The 20,209-nt window shown below is 42.5% G+C and overlaps 1 protein-coding gene across 3 annotated transcripts in view; it reads right to left on the bottom strand.

Annotated features, from left to right (window-relative positions):
• KAT2B (lysine acetyltransferase 2B) overlaps positions 1-20,209 on the bottom strand; it is a 103,394-nt gene that overhangs the window by 34,192 nt on the left and 48,993 nt on the right. For all 3 annotated transcript variants that reach the window (XM_079922479.1, XM_079922481.1, XM_079922480.1), the window contains exons 3-6: positions 19,712-19,857; positions 14,692-14,784; positions 13,024-13,205; positions 5,620-5,811 (exon numbers count right to left, since the gene is read on the bottom strand). In XM_079922479.1, coding sequence (XP_079778605.1) covers positions 5,620-5,811; positions 13,024-13,205; positions 14,692-14,784; positions 19,712-19,857 — 613 coding nt within the window. The remainder of the gene's footprint in view (positions 1-5,619; positions 5,812-13,023; positions 13,206-14,691; positions 14,785-19,711; positions 19,858-20,209) is intronic.

The following is a 20,209-nucleotide window of genomic DNA, read 5'->3' on the forward strand; positions in this document are numbered from 1 at the left end:
CACGGGTTCGTGCCCCGGTCTGGGAGGATCCCACATGCCACGGAGCGGCTGGGCCCGTGAGCCATGGCCACTGAGCCTGCGCGTCCGGAGCCTGTGCTCCGCAACGGGAGAGGCCACAACAGTGAAAGGACCTGTGTACCGCAAAAAAAAAAAAAAAAGAAGAAATATGCTAGTCAATTATGACTCAAGTGATGATTTAGTTGGGCAGCCCTGGTATATTCTAATAACAGAATGCATTTCTACAGATGTATTCTCTTTGGGCTCTGCATAGATAGATACGAGCTAGACTACACGGAGCATTACATCAGTGGAAATGGATTCCACCCAGTCCCCCTCAGGGAATCTCAGAACCAGATTCCAGCCCTCCACAGAGCGGTCACTGTCACCGTCATTTCCATCACAAAAGCCGCTATAGTATTTATGGAATCCTTGCCATGTGCCTGCACTGTCCTAAGAACTTCTTTTTTTTTTTTTAATTAATCTTTATCGGAGTATAGTTGCTTTACAATGTTGTGTTAGTTTCTACTGTACAGCAAAATGAATCAGCTATACATATACATACATCCCCTCTTTTTTGGATTTCCTTCCCATTTAGGTCACCACAGTGCATTAAGTAGAGTTCCCTGTGCTACACAGTATGTTCTCATTAGTTACCTATTTTATACATAATATCAATAGTGTATATGTGTCAATCCCAATCTCCCAATTCCTCCCACCAGCCCCCTTTTTCCCCCTTGGTATCCATACATTTGTTCTCTACTTCTGTGTCTCTATTTCTGCTTTGCAAATAAGATCATCTATACCATTTTTCTAGATTCCACATATACGCCTTAATATACAGTATTTTGTTTTTCTCTTTCTGACTTACTTCACTCAGTATGACACTCTGTAGGTCCATCCATGACTCTACAAATGACCCAATTTCATTCCTTTTTATGGCTGAGTAATATTCCATTGGATATATGTACCACGTCTCCTTTATCCATTCCTCTGTTGATGGACATTTAGGTTGCTTCCCTGTCCTGGCTATTGTAAACAGTACTGCTATGAACATTGGGGTGCATGTGTCTTTTTGAATTATGGTTTTCTCTGGGTAAGAACTTCTTATTGAATCTTCACATCAACCCAATGAGTTACGTATTTTATTTTTATTTATCACACACATACATAGCTCTTACTATAGGATAGACACTGCTCTAAGTAGTTGGTGTATATTAACTCATTTGATCTTCCTAACAACCTATGAGATAGGATCCATTATTGTACCCATTTTACAGATGGAAAGACTTAGGGCACAGAGAGGCTCAATAACTGGTACAAAGTCCCCCAACCAGTAAATTGCAGGGCCAAGATCAGAACGTGTGATTAATTACTACGTTATATTTCCTGTCGTGTTATAAACAAACAGATCTCAAGTTTTGGGGGCCCACAGAAATCACCCGAATACCTTGGTAAGAGTATAGATACCCAAACCCCACCTAAGCTTACTGAATCGGAGTCTGGGAGAATGGTCTGGGCAACTGATTTTTGATAAGTACCTTGGACAGTTCTTATGTGCCCCAAAATAGAAGAACTATGATTAAAATACCAACACAAATCTATACTTCTAGTACTGGAATGTCTTCCTGAAAGCCTCTTTTTAAGGTACATTAATTCTCACGGAGGGGTACAGAATAATGGCTAAGAGCTTGGGTTCTAAAATCCAATTACCAAACTCACCACTTATTATTTGTGTGACCTTGGAACAAGTTCTTAACTTTCCTCTTCCTTGGTTCCACTTTTATAAAATGGAAATATCAACAGTAACTCCTGCAGAAGATGGTAGTGAGGAGTACACTAATGTCATGCTTCAAATGGTGATGACCCCTTAGGAAGTGCTCATTCATTCACTCAACAAACACTGAATGCCCACCACATGCCAGGTGCTGTGCCAGGTGCTGGAGGGTAGAGGGAACACAACCTTGTCTTGCCCTCAAGAAGTTTACACTGCAATGATGTAATAAAGGTTAGCTAGTATATACGTCTACTATCCTGTCTCTGAAATTCTGAAATCCAAAAGCCCTTAAAAAAAGTATTTTCCCTAATCCATTTGGCAACAAAACATACGTAAGACTACTTACAGTCTTTATAAATGGATTTGCTTTGGGGGACCTGCCCCCACCCCTAAAGCTATGATAATGTATAGCCCATGTGTTATGTTACCTTTATAAAGGTGTCAAGTTACCTTAAAACTTGAACTGAGAAACAGACCAAGTATGGACAACTGATCAAGGACCTACATTAACATCATCATCATCATCATCATCACAATTACTGAAAGTGCCACTAGTCTTCTCATTAATCAAATCCGGCAAGACTTCAGAAGGTCTCGGGGTGGGAGAGGTTGCGTTTTTGGAAGTGAAGACAGGTGGGGAAAGGTCCTGAGGGTCTTCTGACTTGCTGTTCATACTCAGAAGATTTAAGAATAAGGTACCATTTGCGTGAACATCTACCTGCACTCAGTTGTGTAATTCATGGTTTACAGAAACGACATGAGTCGCCTTTTGCCAAGCAAGCCACCATTAACTTATTCTTTAAAACACTTTAGTATGTTTCTTATCTAACACAGAAAGACTGACAGCAACAGGAGGTAAGATCCTTACTAAGGTCACATTCTGACCTTGCTGACAAGACGGAAGGTTCTCGGTGCATTTCCCCCTTGTGCTAAGCAGACCCTGCCTTCACCTCACACAGCCCTCAAGATTTCCCCAACTGCCCTTTATCACAGAAGTAAATTTCCTTTCCTTTTCCAGGCTCCTTCTTTATCAGTAATTATATAATGGGAACACTTCACAAAGCCCTAAAGAGACTCACCAAAGAAGAATGCCATTAATAATTTAGGAAAATAATCATGTGTGTGTTATATTTTATATATATATATATATATACACATACATATATATATACACATACATACATTTAGTTATTTCAATAAAATAAAGAACAGGCTCATCTAATGCTATGAGAAAACGCTTGTTTTATATACAGAGGATACAAAATTATATATAGAATAAAAGAACGCAGTACACGGAGAAAAAACTGAAATATCTAAAGCACAAAAAGTATATCACAGTGGTAGGGTTATAGTGGTCTTTTGCTTCTTTGTTCCCTGTGAATCAAATTTTCATCAACATGTCCATTTATCACTTTTAGAATGAAATGCAGATACTAAAGTTTTTAAAAACAACCGTGTAAATAGGTGGATGGGGGTGGCGTCGGGGAAAGGCACACGTTAAAGCCAAGCAGAAGCGGCAACATATGAAGAGCAGGAAGATAAGGATGTAAGCTCTGAAGACGCATCTGAGAAGCACGGCGACCTCACCAGGTGTGAGAAGCAGTCTGCAGCCCTTCCCTTGAGCTGGTGCCCAAGACGCAAATGGCACCTCCGGCTTCAGTATGAGATTCTGCCGCCAAATCTGCAGGTATAAATCCCTAACAGCCTCAAATGTTGTCAGATTCAATGAAAAGGGATTTAAAAGGAGAAGTGGGTGGTAGCTTTACCCTACCATTAGTAACAGAGATAAAAAGAAAGCAACACTGATTTTTCAGCTGAACAGCATAAGCGTGCCAGAACTATGGGCTGAACGAACATAACACTATAATTAGCAAATACCTGCAAGAAGCAAACTGAGTTTGCTATGGGGGAAAAAGAATTGCTACTATGCAAGGTAATTAAAATTTCTCTTTAAGCACCACAAGAGGTGTGAGGGGGGAGGGGAGAGGGGTCCTTTTTGTCCCTTGGCTTAGAAACAGAACGACTACTATAATCTGAACACATGAAATGCTACTTATGTGGCAAATGTAATAGAGAAATAAGAAAACTGCTTTAACCTCTATGGAAAGAAGCTTAGAACAGTTAAAAGGCAGCCACTGAAATACATGAGCTTGCCCAGAGTTCATTACCCATTGAGGGGCAACATTCAAACTGCAGTTTAAGTGCTTCTGAACCTTCCTCCCTGGAGGATACCAAAGGGTCCATGTCCTGCCTCAGTCTCGTGTGCTGGCTGCCTTCAGGAAATACTGAAAATCAAGTGGCTAGGACTTATGTTCAAATATTGGACGTTCAGCTAAAGCTCATTAGAATTATCCTCTACCTAATGTTTGAGATTCGTGTTAAACTGCAAAAAAAAAAAAAAAATTGTTCAGTCCATTTTCATCAGAAAACCATTTTTGTTATTGTTTGTTTTGGGCCTCACTTATTTATTTTTTTTTTTTTGGCCGTACACGGGCCTCTCACTGTTGTGTCCTCTCCCGTTGCGGAGCACAGGCTCCGGACGCGCAGGCTCAGCGGCCATGGCTCACGGGCCCCGCCGCTCCGCGGCATGTGGGATCCTCCCGGACTGGGGCACGAACCCGTGGCCCCTGCATCGGCAGGCGGACTCTCAACCACTGCGCCACCAGGGAAGCCCTGGGCCTCACTTATTTTTAAAAATTAAAACTATCATCTTTCCTGAGATACAAATTGGGTAAACCAGAAATAGTAATAATAATAAAAATCCAGTTTCTCAGATAAAACAGGATTTCATCAATCTTTGCTCAAAGACTATAATAGCTCCTCTCTGAAACTCTGCTGTCTCGCAGTTCTCCATGGCAGAACTCTATCAGACCTAGAATGCCTTTTCAAGTGATACCTTCCACCCCTGCAGACCGGTGCTTCCAGGCAGAATGAACTGCCTCCTTCCTGTCTTGCTGTCACTGCTCCATGACAAGCCATCACCTGCACCCCCAGCCTCTCACCAGCACCCAGCCTCTTAGCTTAAATTCTGGGTTCTTCGCACTGAAAATTCATTTCCAAGGCCAATGGTGTGGCACTGCAACTTCCTATCCCTTTGACACGTTGCATGTATTTGAAAAACATTTAAATGATTATTCACATGTTGGAGTTCTGGCAGGTGTGAGAAGCAAAGGTGCACAAGAGCATGCACATTCCAAAAGAAACTGAGTACACAGGAACAAGGATCATTCTGAAGGAGGCCTCTCTATTCCCGGCCGGCCCCGCTCTTGGGGTCTAGTTCACTCTAGCTGAGACGGGACTGATCCGCCAATCTTAGCAAGGGCTGGATGGGACTTCCCTGGAGGTCTAGTGGTTAAGACTCCGTGCTTCCAATGCAAGGGGCGCGGGTTCAATCCCTGGTCGGGGATCTAAGATCCCACATGCCGCATGGTGGGCCAAAAAATTAAAAAAAGGAAATGGCTGGAGACGTGGGACGGAAGAAACAGCCACCTGACTTCTCCTGCACCACTTCTGGGAAGATGGAAATGGCTTCTGCACCACCTTTCCCACCCCCCACTAGCATCCTGGCAGCTGAATATACAAAACAAAGCATTCCCCCCCCAACCACCCCCACCCCCCACCCCCACGAGACTCAGGTGGAATGAGGTGAGGCTAAGGGACCAGTCGTACAGAGTCAAGCTCATCTCAGATGGGCTGGAAAGTACCCATGGAGGCTCCCAGGGGGAGCTGAGAAAGATGGGGTCCCTCTTTCCTACCCCTCCTGATTGTGTCACTGAGGCAGGCTTTGCTGTGTATCCATCAGTCTTAAGCCCTTGCATCAAAGACCCACAAGAGCGCTCCCTTACTTTGGGAAATGGGTGAGGATTAGAGTCCGTTTCTCCAGTGGCAGTTTGTCTTTTTCCTGCCTCGCCTGTTCCAGGAGCTGTCGTCTCATCACGGTGAAGACAGAGCGGAGCAAGGTTCTCCCGAACACCTGGGCAGTCTCGTACCGAGGCAGACTGTCACAGAACTGGGGCACGTTGCAGTAACACAGCCACCTGCAACCAGAGGAGAGCACGCCATCAGTATCCCTTAAGCCCCAGACCATGTGGAACACCCAAGGACGGCTACTCTGTATCATCAACCTCAGCAGGAGAGGCCAGGTCTGCAGTGACGAGCAGAAGTATCACCACCAGCTAGTAGGTTAGCTCACCCGGCCATAGCCACGTGGGTCCAATTCTACTAGAATCATTCCATTCTGCAGCGTCCTTTAAATAGGAGGAGGAATGAAAGGGGAAACCGAGGAAGTCCCTTTTGCAGAAGAATCAGAACTCCCCCATCTAATCCTCTAAGTAAAATTTAAGGCTTCTTTAAAATGCCTACGCAGCATTCACATACCTCCACAGCTTTGGTGGGAAGATAAAGATCTTCAAGACTGTTCAAAACTCAGTCAAAACGCAGGAAGTAATGAGCTTCCACCATCTGTTGCTTAGGTACGTTTTCAATGACTCAGACTCAAAGTCAAAAATGCATTTCAGCGTTGCACAGGGCTGGAGGAGTTCCCAGAGGGAAACCAGGGCTTTCCTGACACCTGATCACAGTTCTGGGGCGCACGGGCTATGCAGAGCATATGATTTAGAAAGCTCGTTGAGCCGAGAAGCTAAAACATGAGCGTCCACCCACAATGGACCCACCTTCTCCAGGGTCACCCGGAGATGCAAGCCCTGAAATTCCCAGCAACATGGGCACACAGTGGGGCGCAGAGGGCAGCAGAGACCAGGGTCAAAGGTCGAGGCTTCACTGCCCAGCTCCCGCTCCTTGGTAGCAGACCCAAACATCCTCTTCCAGGACAGGACTGCTTTCCCCAAATAAAACCCTCTCCTCCCTGTGTGCCTTCCTGATCTTAGTTTAAGACGGGGGGGGCCGTGCTCCAATGTGCCCAAACTGCTGAAGGACACCCCAATGAACTGTCAGCCCCTCAGTAAAGAGTGGAACAATATTCACTTACTCATGCTTCTTGACTTATTTTTTATCTTATTCTATATTACTTCTTAGTTCTCCTGTGTATGGGGTGGGACTGTTTCATATTTGGGGAAGAAACCTTTCATCAGTGTTAGTTCATCTACCTAGATTCAAAATTAACCTTAAAACCCTGCTACTATTTCTGTTCTCCTCTCAACCTTTCTGTCCTAATAATTCACACCCAAATGTCATTTTATGACACAATACCCAGATGGGCATCTTAAGGGCTGCACTGGATCTTGTCAAGTCGGGAACAGCGACCTTGGGAGCAGAAGGAGCTAGGAGGTTAATTGATTTTGTAATCCATAAGGCACTTCACATAGAAATTCATCACCTTCGAAGCCAATCTTTGCTGGAAGTTAGCCTGTGGCCACTAAATGAAGTTAAAATATTTGGAGTTGAAGGGAGGCCAGCTCCCAGGGAACTAATTATGAAACTACAAATATCATCACAAACCATAATCATCAGTTCAATTTCATGAGACTTAGGCTATCATAAGATTGTTTGTAAATGTTAACAATATTAGAAGTATGTCCAATCTGCTGCAATGGAAGATATATAAGGATTTAAGGATTTAGACCAGTACTGTCCAGTAAAGCCTCTATGATGATGAGACTGTTGTATACCTGTGCTGATACAGTAGCCACCAGCCACATGTAACTACTCAGCACTTGTACAAATGAAGAGCTTAATTTTTTTCTTTCTTCTTCTTTTTTTTATTGAAGTACAGTTAGGTTACAATATTATATTAGTTTCAGATGCACAGCAAAGTGATTCGGTTTTATATATACACATATGTGTATATACATACGTGTGCATATATAATTCTTTTTCAGATTCTTTTCCCTTATAGGTTATTACAAAATACTGAATATAGTTCCCCGTGCTACAGAGTAGGACTTTGTTATTTATCTGTTTTATATATAGTAGTGTGTATATGTTAATCCCAAACTCCTAATTTATCCCTCCCACTCCTTTCGCCCTTGGTAACCATAAGTTTGTTTTCTTGAAGAGCTTAATTTTTTTTTCATAAATTTATTTATTTATTTAAGTTTTGGCTGTGTTGGGTCTTCGTTGCTGTGTGCGGGCTTTCTCTAGTTGTGGCGAGAGGGGGCTACTCTTTGTTGTGGTGCGCAGGCTTCTCATAGTGGTGGCTTCTCTTGTTGCGGAGCATGGGCTCTAGGCACGCAGGCTTCAATAGTTGTGGCACACAGGTCAGTAGTTGTGGTTTGCGGGCTCTAGAGCGCAGGCTCAGTAGTTGTGGCGCATGGGCTTAGTTGCTCCACGGCATGTGGGATCTTCCCAGACCAGGGCTCAAACCCTGTGTCCCCTGAATTGGTAGGAGGATTATTAACCACTGCGCCACCAGAGAAGTCCCAAAGAGCTTCATTTTCAATGTTACTTAATTTTAATCAACTTAACATTTACTTTCAACCAACAAGGGCCTACTGTAGAGCACAGGGAACTAGCCTATGATAAACCATAATGGAAAAGAATCTGAAAAAGAATAGATTTATATATATCAATATATCTGAATCACTCTGCTGTACACCTGAAACTAACACACCATTGTAAATCAACTATACTGAACTTTAAAAATACATAAAGGAAAAAATAAAATAAATAAAATTTCCTTTCAAATGGAAATGCTGTGAAATATTTTTCCATTAAACAAAACTTTACTGTTTTGGTAGAACCCCATTTATCTTTAACCACTTAAAATTTAGTGAATGAATTAAAATGTGCTTTAAGTATAAAACACACACTGGATTTGGAAGACTTAGTACCAAAAATACAAAAGTAAAATACATCATTAATAATTGTTCATATTGATTCCATGGTGAAGTGATAATATTTTTATATACTGGGTGAATAAAACACTATCAAAATTAATGTCCTGTGTTTATTTTTTTTATGTAGCTACGAGGAAATGTTAAATCACATACGCGGCTCACTTTTGTGGATCATATTATATCCTATTCGGCAGTGCTGATTTTGTGTCTAAAGGAGCATTTCCATCTATAGGGGTCACAGATGTCAGAGACCCTACTTAAAGACAGATGCTCTTTCTGCTATGGCAATGATAGGTTATAAATACTATCATAAATTCATAAAATGTTGTCCCAAAGTGCTTAATAGGTCATTCACTCTCCCCAGAGTAGAGGAAGGCAGCATAGATTATTATCTAGTAAAAATTTTCAAATAATAGGTTGCCATTCATTTCCTCTGAGAATCATTTTTATAGACCTCAGTTTACACTTTGTAGTTTAGTTTTGTTTTTACTTGCAAGACTAATCTTATTTTATAAATCTGTAAGGGCACAGTATGAAAAGACAGAAGATGAGTCAGCGTGTGGTGTTTCGGGGACTGCTCTAGTAAATGACACAGTCTAGGCGTGTGGTGAGACAGAAAGAAGGAAACGGGAATGAATGTGTGCCTTGTCACTGCTCACACGCTCCCCCAAAGACTAACCTGGAGGAGAAGATTATACCTAAACGACTGGTTTCAGGTCTTCTCCAAAGAAGTGAAAGGACAGCTCAGGGATCTTTGTATGCCTAACGGTGACGGCATGGGCGTGCAATTGACTGATGGTTCAAACAACTGTCTCTGACTTCTTAACGGCATCGTGGTGATTTGCAACCACTCTGCTTTCTTTAAAACGTGAACAGAATTGGAGAACTTGACTGCAGAAGACCATGTCATCCTACCTACTTGCTGGACTGAAAATCCTAAGGTTTTCAGCAATTAAGTGACCTCTCCCAGTTCTCCCAAACTAAAGGCTAGTTACTTTTGGAAACCACACTAGAAGCTAGGATTCCCGAGCGCCAATCCACTGTTCTTGCCACGCTCTGTGATAAATACTGCCCTAGATTTACACACCTAATTATGAATGCCCAGGGAGCATGGTGACAGGCTATAACCTCATACAGCAGTAGTTACATACAACTGTTTCACCAAAATCAATTTAGTTATATCTAACTTGCTCAGTATTCTTACAATGCATCTCCCCAGTACAGGCATGACCTCTAATTTTGAGGTCTGCACAACTGAAAATCTAAGGCTAATTATTTGCCACTTTCCTTTAGCATATTCTGTTGGTCAGATGTATTGTAAGAAGTCGTATTCCTTTGACACTTTATTTTCCAGTTATTTCCTCGTGAAATTATATTAGCACACCATCATGGAATTCGAGGAATTTCAAAATATTTGTCCAGATTTTTTTCCAACACCACAGTGATTTCTGGGGGACATATAAAGGTATATTTAATATATACTTATATAAATTATTAAGGTTAAGTATATTAACATTAATATACCAGATATTTTTAACATATAAAATATTTACGTTTTTCCTTAAGTCAGAACAGAGAGGATAAGTAATTTAAGCAGTTCTACTGTTCAGTCTGCATTTAATTTTTTATTGGCTAGATCCTCACAGGTTAGCTTTGTGAGGAACATAATCGTTTTCTGAGTCTATTCTCTTCCACAGAGAATCCTGTTTCTCCCCATCTTCATGCTGATGTGCACTCCACGAGTTTTCCGCCCCTCGGTCCTAATGGCTACAACTGCTGTAAATTACATGCTGAACCAACAGTCCAACTCCTGAGGTTCACTGACACGCCACGTGGTGCCTGCAGCTGTAACAGGACCTATTTTGGAGAAGATGGTATCAGTGAGACACCATGCCGCAGCGGCGTGTGGTTTTTTAAATTCCCACGTGGTCGAAACAAGTCTCGCTTGTGATAATGTTCACAGGTTGTTCCTCTCTGCTTCCCTTTCTTCCTCAACACGGCGGTGGTGGGGAAGCCCGGGGGTGGGGGGGCGGGGGAGGAGGGGTAGACGGGAGGTATATCTACCTTCATTCCCTTATTTATTATTTACAGAGGCTCCTGATCTCCGTCCGGCCTAGAAATCGGCAGGTTGCAGGACAGGCTCACTCAAGCCCCTCGCCGCTTCCCTTCCCCACATCGGACTCCACCCTTCCGCCCTCGGCTGGGGCGAGGAGGCGGGGCCAGCCAGGACCCTGCGGCTGTCTCTCGGCGCCCTTTCTAAAGTGACCCTCAAATCGCTACCCTCTCATCCCACTGCACACACTCCAGCTGAAGAGTCGCGCGCTGGCAGGGACTTGAGTTTTGGAGGGCGTGGGTTGGGGGGAAAGCATGAGTAGCATCTTCCCAGCGCCTGTGCTGTGCGCCAGACGCCAGGCACGGGCCACCTCAGGGGACACACAACAGCCATGGGACCGGGCAGAGGAAGAAACAGAAGGTCCAGGAGGCGAGGTGAGAGCTCTAACACACACACAGAACTGGGGAGGGATGGAGCCATGGTTCAAGCCCATCGCTCATTCCAGAACTCGACTTCTATTTTTTACGACTCCTTGAGTCTTCATAAGTGCCGCCCATTTCTTGGTAATTCCCAAGTGCTACACAGTATTTTTATTCTGTTTTCTAAAATACAGCATTAACTCCCGTGCTGCGTCACAATTAATTCTCCTTCTTGATGAAACAATTTTTCCTCTCTTAAGGGCGGCAAATATTGGGAATTCCCTGGCGGTCCAGTGGTTAGAACTCCGTGCTGCCACTGCAGGGGTCACGGGTTCAATCCCTGTTGAGGGAACTAAGATCCCACAAGCTGGCACGACCAAAGGAAAAGAAAAACAAAGACAGAGAAAAAAATGAAAACAAACAAAAAAAGAGGCAAATATTTTCAGGGGTTTGGCTCTGACAGATATTCAGCTTTGTCAGTTGTTCACAGATGGAGTTAAAAGACACATATTTTTGAGAGTTCTATTATCTCAACTCATAAACAGGAGTAACGATGCTATAGGAACTACTGTTAATATAAAACTCTGAAATGAAGGTGTGAAAATGAAGACATAATTTAAAAAGTTGATTTTGAAGAAATCTGTAAATTTTACAATTATTAAAATAAAATACTTTATAACTCAAATTGTATATATTGTAAAAGGGGAGAAAAGAGGGAAAGGGGGTTTTACTCATGAAATCAGGTCAGTGATCAGAGAGAAAAGCTTATCTTCAATTACACCCATTCCTCTTTGTCATCTGCTGTTACAGAAAATAACCTGGGTACAAGTGGTCTTTACAAGCTGTCAAAAAACACTGCCTATTTTAAATCGGGGTTGTGGGGGGGACCCTGAAGCAAGCTTGATGTGCCTATAAAATATAAATGGGAAAAGTTATAAAAAAGGTGAACAGAATGGATAATACAAGTCACTGTCTTACTTAAATAAAAATAAATGTAAGTCATTCTGTTTTGTAGGGCCCATGTTTATGACTCTTAAGTCAATTCTATTATTCTGCAAGTCATAAGTAATAAAAATAAATTCCCACTTTAGAAAAATGTGTAATTCTTGGATGTGTAATCCAGGAATATGTTTGATGTCCACCAATAGGGACATGATTAGGTAAATTACAGTACATCGATTCAACAGACTATAATACAACCAGTAAAACGTCTGAATGGGGGACAAAAAGGATGCAAATTTTGTATTTTCTTTCATTCTAACAAACGTAATATATCTATTTAAAGGGACAGTGACTGTAAGACAATATGTATAACGATACTATTTATACCATGCTGCTGGGACTATGGTGATCTTTCCTTCTTTAAAAAAAAATTTTAACACTATTATATTCACGGTCATTGCTTATTTTTTTTAATGATGTCTCTATATAATAATGACAGAGTCAGTATAATTATGTAGATCAACAGTGCTCGATAGAAATACCATGCAAGCCACACATGTAAATGTAAGCCACACGTTTAAATTTCCCAGTAAGTCACATTAAAAAAGTAAAAAGAAACGGGTGAAATTAACTTTAATATATTCTATTTAATTCAATATTTCCAAAATATTACCATTTCAACCCATAATCAATATAAAAATCTATTAAACTATTAATGAAATAGTTGACATTCTTTTTTTCTTTTTTTGTACCGTCTTAGAAATCTCCATCATGCCAGCCACACTTCAAGGGCTCAGTGACCACATGTGGCTGGCAACTATCGTATTAAAGAGTTCAGGTCTAGATGATTTGGATCCCTCACCCTCCAAAACATCACGCTATGAATGAAGAGTAGGAATCTGGGGAGTTAAATTCGACGTTCTCTCTAACTGATGGAGTCCCGTGATAACTGGGCAACCCTCTGCTTGCAGAGGCAAGTAGCCATGTTATGTCTGCAATGTACTTTATGGGCCAAAGAAGAAGAACCGGCCGTCTGCTTACCTTGTATAGTTCTCCTTGTATCCAGAAATATCATCGTTGGGGGATCGCAGTCTTCGTTGAGATGGAGCCTCCAGATGCCAATAGTTGATGCGGTTCAGGAACATTTTTGCCAACTCAACTATTGTTTGCCTTTCTTTGGATGGCAGGTGACTAAATTTGTACTGTACAAAGTTATTCACACCCTTAAAAGGAGGAAAGGCAATTTATTCACGCAGCTGTGCAATCCTGAACACTCACATAGTCAGCCCCGTTGGTGGTCATTAGCAAAAGAAAAGACATTTCTCTATTCACAAAAACCTCTTCCTTTTCCCTCTTAGAAAACAGGAATGCCCAGAAGGAATCATGCCCCAGATCACAGTCTATGAAAAGTGACAAGACACAGAGGCTGTGAGTTGCAGTTCTATGCCTGCTGCAATCGTGACGTGCTAAAGAAAAATTCAAAGTCACGGACCGAAAACGTCAAAACCCCATAAACAATAAAATATGGCTGTTTTGCAGCATAACTCTTGCTATACTGTCAACACAGTAGCTCACATAAGAGATTCTTGGATAAATACAATGTTTTGACATTCATAAAATTTTAATTTTTGAACTAAACCACTAGAATTTGAACTTTTACTATCACTCTTTCGGTTTTAGTAAACCTACCAAAAGAAAATTCTTATTCAAAATTATGGCCTTTTAAAATAATAATCTGTGGATTTGTGGATTAATTTAATCTTTCTTCAGAACACTCCCATCTAATTTAATTTCAAATAAAGGAACAATGAATTCTTATTTCGTAGGGATTGGAGACAACATTTTTTCTATGAAAAACTGACTGATAAAATACATTTATTTGTTTCTGATATCATGTCTTCTGTAATTATTCTCATCAAGAAATTCAGTCCAGAGTATCTGAGATTTACTTAGGCGAACAATGAGGGGCCAAAAAATTGATACTGATGAGAAATCCTGACAACACCTAATAGAAAAGGTCTATACATATCAACAGATTCCCCAAGTAAATCTCGGCTTCTTTGCAGGAATCTTAATGTACCAGGAAGCCAATTTCTGGAAACAAAATCTCATTTCTTTTCTGTGCTTGCTTTTTAGTTGACTTACAATGTTTTTCACATTGCTCCTGAATTCCCTCGCCTCAATAGACTTTTCAACAGTGCAAACAGAGGGACAAAGACTTAATTTTAAAACATCAACACCGGGGCTTCCCTGGTGGCGCAGTGGTTGAGAGTCCGCCTGCTGATGCAGGGGACATGGGTTCGTGCCCCGGTACGGGAAGATCCCACATGCCGCGGAGCGGCTGGGCCCGTGATCCGTGGCCGCTGAGCTTGCACATCCGGAGCCTGTGCTCCGCAACGGGAGAGGCCACAACAGTGAGAAGCCCGTGAACCACAAAAACAAACAAAAAAAATCAACACCAAGAAACAGCCCATTTCATGTGTTCTGACGAACTACATGCTCTATTAATTTTTTTCTTTCCCAAACACACAGTGAATTCTGAGCGTTCAGCAACCCTAAGAGACACAAGCTAGATCATTTATTACATCCAAAGGGCCCAAGACAATTCCTACCGACTTGAACATCTCTAAGCCATCAATGAGGATGAAAATGAGAACGTTTGTTCAGCCTTAAAGCACTAAAAAAGGGGCTTCTCTTGTATCTCTTTACCTGTTCAATGCTAGGTTTCTCAAATGGGGGTTTCTTCTCCAAAGAGCCTTCAACCACAGGTTTTCCTCTTTGTAAAATAGACTTTCTCAAGAGCTGTAAGGAAATCATTTAAAAAAAATCAGTCAGTGTCACACATGCGCACGCGCACACACACACACACACACACACACACACACAGACACTATGGACTCTCCAAGCTTACAATCTTGCTGGGAAAAAAAGCCCACATTAATCTAGAAAAATGGTACAGATGAACTGGTTTGCAAGGCAGAAATAGAGACACAGATGTAGAGAACAAACTTATGGACACCAAGGGGGGAAAGGGGGGATGGAATGAATTGGGAGATTGGGATTAACATATATACACTAATATGTATAAAACAGATTACTAATGAGAACTACTAATGAGAACTTGCTATATAGCCCAGGGAACTCCACTTCACTGTACAGTGGAAATTAACACAACATTGTAAAACAACTACACCCCAACTGAAAAAGAAAAAAGATTACAAATATTTTCTCCCATTCTGTTGTTTGCCTTTTAGCTTTATTTATGGTCTCTATAATTTTTTTTTATTTTAATTTACTTAATGTGTCAACTCTTCCTCTTTTTGTTTATCAGAATTTAGGTCTTAACGATATTTCTAAATAATATTAATAATGTTGTCTTGCTTAATACTAATAATATCATAAAAGTATTACAAAACCCTAAAAAAAAAGAGGCCACATAATGGAGGTGGGCCAGGCCACACCATGCTGTCTTCCCACATACAAAAGGAAAAAAAAAAAAAAAAGGTTGGCAGAAGAGAAATTCCAAGTAAGTTGCAAAGGCATTAAGTGCAGTATAAAGCCCAGAGGATGAGAGCTCAGAAGTCTGCCTTACCGGGGGAAGATGTCACAGAAGAGGAAGGGTATAAACTGAGTCTGGAAGGGAGGACAAACATGAAACACAACAAGAGGACGGAAAAGCATTTGCAGGAAGGTGAGGTAGGAGGTCAGCCTTGGAGGGAATTTAAGGGCTCAGTACAGTTGAGGCTGCATCATTGGAGGTTAGAAGCCCCATTGATACTTTGATGTTATTTTTTTCCTAAGATATTTAATCAGCCAAGATGTGGATTAAAGGTAATACGTAAGAGTAACAAATTTAGCATTCTTTTTTGTTTGTTTGTTTTTGTCTTTTTGTTTTTGGCGGTGCCTTCGGCATGCACATGCACGCTGCAATCGTGACGTGCTAAAGAAAAATCTTAGTTCCCTGACCAGGGATTAAATCCGCGCCCGCTGCAGTGGAATGAATTCCACTGGACCACCAGGGAATTCATTTTAACATCTTATTTTGAGACATTTTAAGCTTAGGCTTTTCTCTGAAATACACAGTATCTCACACCACACACACACACACACACACACACACACACACACACACACACACACAGCCTTCAAAGGGAAGCTACCATATTCTATTTATCTTAATTACATGTTAGTAAATCCTTAGATCAACAACGTGGGTGACTACCAGGTAACGCAATTTGCCTTCACGCCCATGACCAGAGCTGGGAGAAGCTAAACACTTTTCGTGTTCTGGGCAGCCGGGAGCACACAGCCGCGCCACACCTTTCCTGCTCACTCGCCCTTCCCCACTCTGTTCGTGCCTTCTGCTGACCCAGAGGCTGGTGGACACTGCACCCTCTGCACACGCCCATCCAGGCCGCTGCAGATGTGCTCATGCTCCGGATGGCCTGATTTAAACCCCTGAAAGGCCGAGGTCCACTGTGTGCGACGGCTGTGTGTCACACACATAATCCAGGGCCCAGGCTCTTCCGGAAGGAATTCCGTAGGGCTCTCAATTGGCAACTTTCACTGTTGAGGTCTTTTTTCATTTCCTCTCCATCCACAGAATGCGGGCCAAGTGTTCTGGCATCTCAACGCCCATAAAACAAAAACGTCGCTCTTAATCCCTGCCATTGGAATTTAAAGCCCTCAAAGAGCAAATATCAGAGAGTAAAAAGAATGCGGAACCACTCGTTAAGACCTAGTTTGAAAATAAATTTGATCTTGAAATTCTTTACCTTCAACCTTTGCTTGAACCTTCAGTAACCTTTACACATGGGCCAGTTATGATATACGACCATGCATTCATTCATTCACTCATTTATTTATTACATAGTTATTTATTTATTACACATTTATTTACATCTTTCTCTCCTTTCTCCACTGATTGCCTCTTCAATAGAAACAAAACATGGCAAACTTTCTCCCAGGAGTTAGTGGAAATAGACGAACCCCCAAGGTTGAAGAACACCCTGTGTGCTCCCTGAGTCGGGTCTTATAAGGGCCTCATTTCCTTCTAGAGGTGCCAAGTAAATTACTCACATGTAGTATTTGCTGATCTTATCAATGTATCATGCCCATCTTTACAAAAATAAAGGTGCCATGATGATAAGTTGTTGTATGTGTTTCTAAGGATATAAAAAGACTGATTATCAAATTTAGATACAAATAATTCTGGCTGCCTACATTTTCGTCCAGTTAAAGTAAGACCATTTGGGAACTTGACCCACTGAGGGTTTCAATTTGGAGGTAGACGGATGAACTGGGGAGGTGTCGAATCTCCGCTTCTTCATCTACAAAAGGATGAAGCTGGGATAAATAGGCGTATATACGAAGACTTTAATAATAGCAGCAAGGATTTGCTTCCTGACTTTTGCCAGGCACTCTCTGTGGTTCTTTATCTGTATTACCTCATTAATCCTCCTAACAACCTCTTGAAGTAGGTGCTATCATTGTCTATAGATAAGGAAACGCGACTTGCCTGAGGTCACATTCACTAAGTGATGAAGCCAGGATTGGGACCCAGCTATAGCTGAGCTCCAGAACCACGCTGACAAACAACTAGGATAAAAATGAGCTTCAGGAAGCAGCTTTTCACCGAGTTCATTTTCAACCTTTAAGGCAGAAGAAGCTTCCAAAATGCTACTAAAATGCACAATAACATTTTAATTTAATTTAATTATGGAGACATAAGAGACACGGAACTGCTTTTCCAAAACTAAGAAACGGATGATTTATAACTTATTTGCCCCAAGAATGACTTTGTGGGAGGAGAGGGGAGAATGCTGAATATTTTGGATTTTGTTCTCAAGAGCAAAGATATTTGCATGGCTAAAGATGAGAGAGGTAAGAAAGGGAGAGAGAAAACATACTTCAAAGCGGAGCAGTGTTTTCTGGCCTGTTGGTTGGTTATAAACAGAACCTAGAGGAGGCCGACAGGATGGAAACCTTCCCTTCCAGCAGGGCGGTGAGGAACCGCCCGCCAGGGAGCTGAGTTCCAAGACAAATAATAGCTGCAGTCATGCAGACGTTGTTTTCCTTCAACTAAGGCCTTTTTCCAAAGAAGCTCTAAACAGTATGAACCTGCCAGGGTTCAGTCCAGATGACTCAGGCCTCACGGTCATGTCAACAAGTTGTCACCTGGAGCAGCCTGGCGCCTGCTAATGGCTGTGGTCTCTCTCCCTTGCCTTCTCCTCCCTCCCCCTACACCCCGCCCCAACATTTACCATTTTAGTGTTAACAGCCCCACGTGACTCCAAAAGTTGAAAATAGAATTCACTCTCCCACTCCTGTCCCCCATCGACCCCCAAAACCCCAGTAGTACAATAAAAAACAAAAGTTAATAAAAGGGGAAAAGGGAAAATCACATATTTCAAGTAAATTCAGAGCCCTCTGCCCTCACCAACGTTCTAAGAATTGGGTATAAAATTTGCCCTGAGATTCCTAGCAGCCAAAGCAAAAGAGGAAACTCAAAGGAAAATGGATCTCTCCTTGTCATACAAAATGAAGCCCAGCCCTCATTAGGAGAGGCAAACTTTTCCTGGCTGTAAGCCCCGAGGGGAAGGGGAGTGTTTGGGGTTTTGTTTTTGTTTTTAGAGATCCTTATAAGGGTTACACAATACAACATAATCAACAGTGCCCTCAGTAGCAGGTTCTGGGGCTTTTTAAATTATTCCTTCTGTCGGCCTCCTTTGTGCATCTATTTTGGGCAACCTGAATTTCCTCTCTCCATTTTCCCACCCCCGGTTTCCCTCCCCCATCTGTCAGTCTTGATCGCCATCACCAGCGTGGGGAGACCCATATCAGCGGGAAAGGAGGGGCTGGGACCCAATGGAGCTGAGGCAGAGCCATGAAGAGGCAGAGGCGGGGAGTGGCAGCAGTGCTAGGTGACTGGTGTCAGCAGGCACAGAGAACAGCGGTAAGACGCCAAAACAAATCTGGAAATTCTTGATTCCTCCCCTTGAAGAGTCGAGGTCTTATCTTAGCAGCATCCCTCCAGCCACTTCTCCTGCCTCCCCCTGCCGCCTGGGCCCCACCATGCTGGGGAGTCACGTCCAGCTCACTCGGAACATGTTCTACACGCCCCTGCCTGGAAGGCGCTTCCCCGGCCCTCTCATGCCCCCGCTGTGGTTTCTGCTCAACTGCTATCGCAGACAGGCCTTTCCTAACTGCTCTTCCTTAGCACCAGGTCGCCACAGGCCCCTGGCATCCCTGCCATTCTGATGCCACTTCCCCTGCTTTGTCTCCCTTCACAGCACTTATCACCACCGGCAAACATACTGTTGACTTGTTGATTGTCTGCCTCTCTTACTGAAATGTAAACTCCATGAGGGCAAGGACTTTGTTTTGCCCACTGATCTCTCTCTCATGCCTATACGAGCACCATGCATAGAGCAGGTATGTGGTAAGTCCTTGCTGGATGCATGGATAGGCAATGGAAAGAAATCTATAAGCACATAAAGATATTCAGCTCTGTGTACAAGTAGGAAGGCTCTCGAGGAGAGTGACGTGCTCAAAGTACAGTTGGTCATTTTAGAGAGTCCCTCACGGAGAAACACATGCTTCTGCAAACCCGAGGGCCAGAAGACGTATCTAAGCTGAGAGCGTTCCCATGTGACCTGGCCCATTGATAATGAGCATATTTGAACACTGAGAGAAAGAAGAAAAGCTCTTCAAAATGTGGAAGTCTCACCTTGAATAGGTAGAAATAAACTTGTTTGGTATCTGCATCTTCTTCCTTGTGGACACAGGTAAAGAGATATTCCACATCCAACACGATTCCCAGGAGTCTGTTCATTTCTTCCTCTGACACATTCTCCAGGTGGGAAACGTGAGCGGCTTAAGATAAAGATCAAAGGAACACAGGTGAGAAGTAGATGGAAACCACCAACAGCCTCCATTTTAAAATGGAACATTCAGGAATTCTCTGGCGGTCCAGTGGTTAGGACTCCGTGCTTTCACTGCAGAGGGCCCGAGTTTGATCCCTGGCTGGGGAACTAAGATCCCACAAGCTGAGTGGTGCAGCCAAAAACTAAAAATAAAATAAAAATTGGACTTCCCATGTGGCAAAGTGGTTAAGAATCTTCCTGCCAATGCAGGGGACATGGGTTCGAGCCCTGGTCCGGGAAGATCCCACATGCCACGGAGCAACTAAGCCTGTGTGCCACAACTACTGAGCCTGCACTCTAGA

The sequence above is a fragment of the Stenella coeruleoalba genome (assembly GCF_951394435.1).
Source record: "Stenella coeruleoalba genome assembly, chromosome: 5".
Lineage (NCBI taxonomy): Eukaryota > Metazoa > Chordata > Mammalia > Artiodactyla > Delphinidae > Stenella > Stenella coeruleoalba.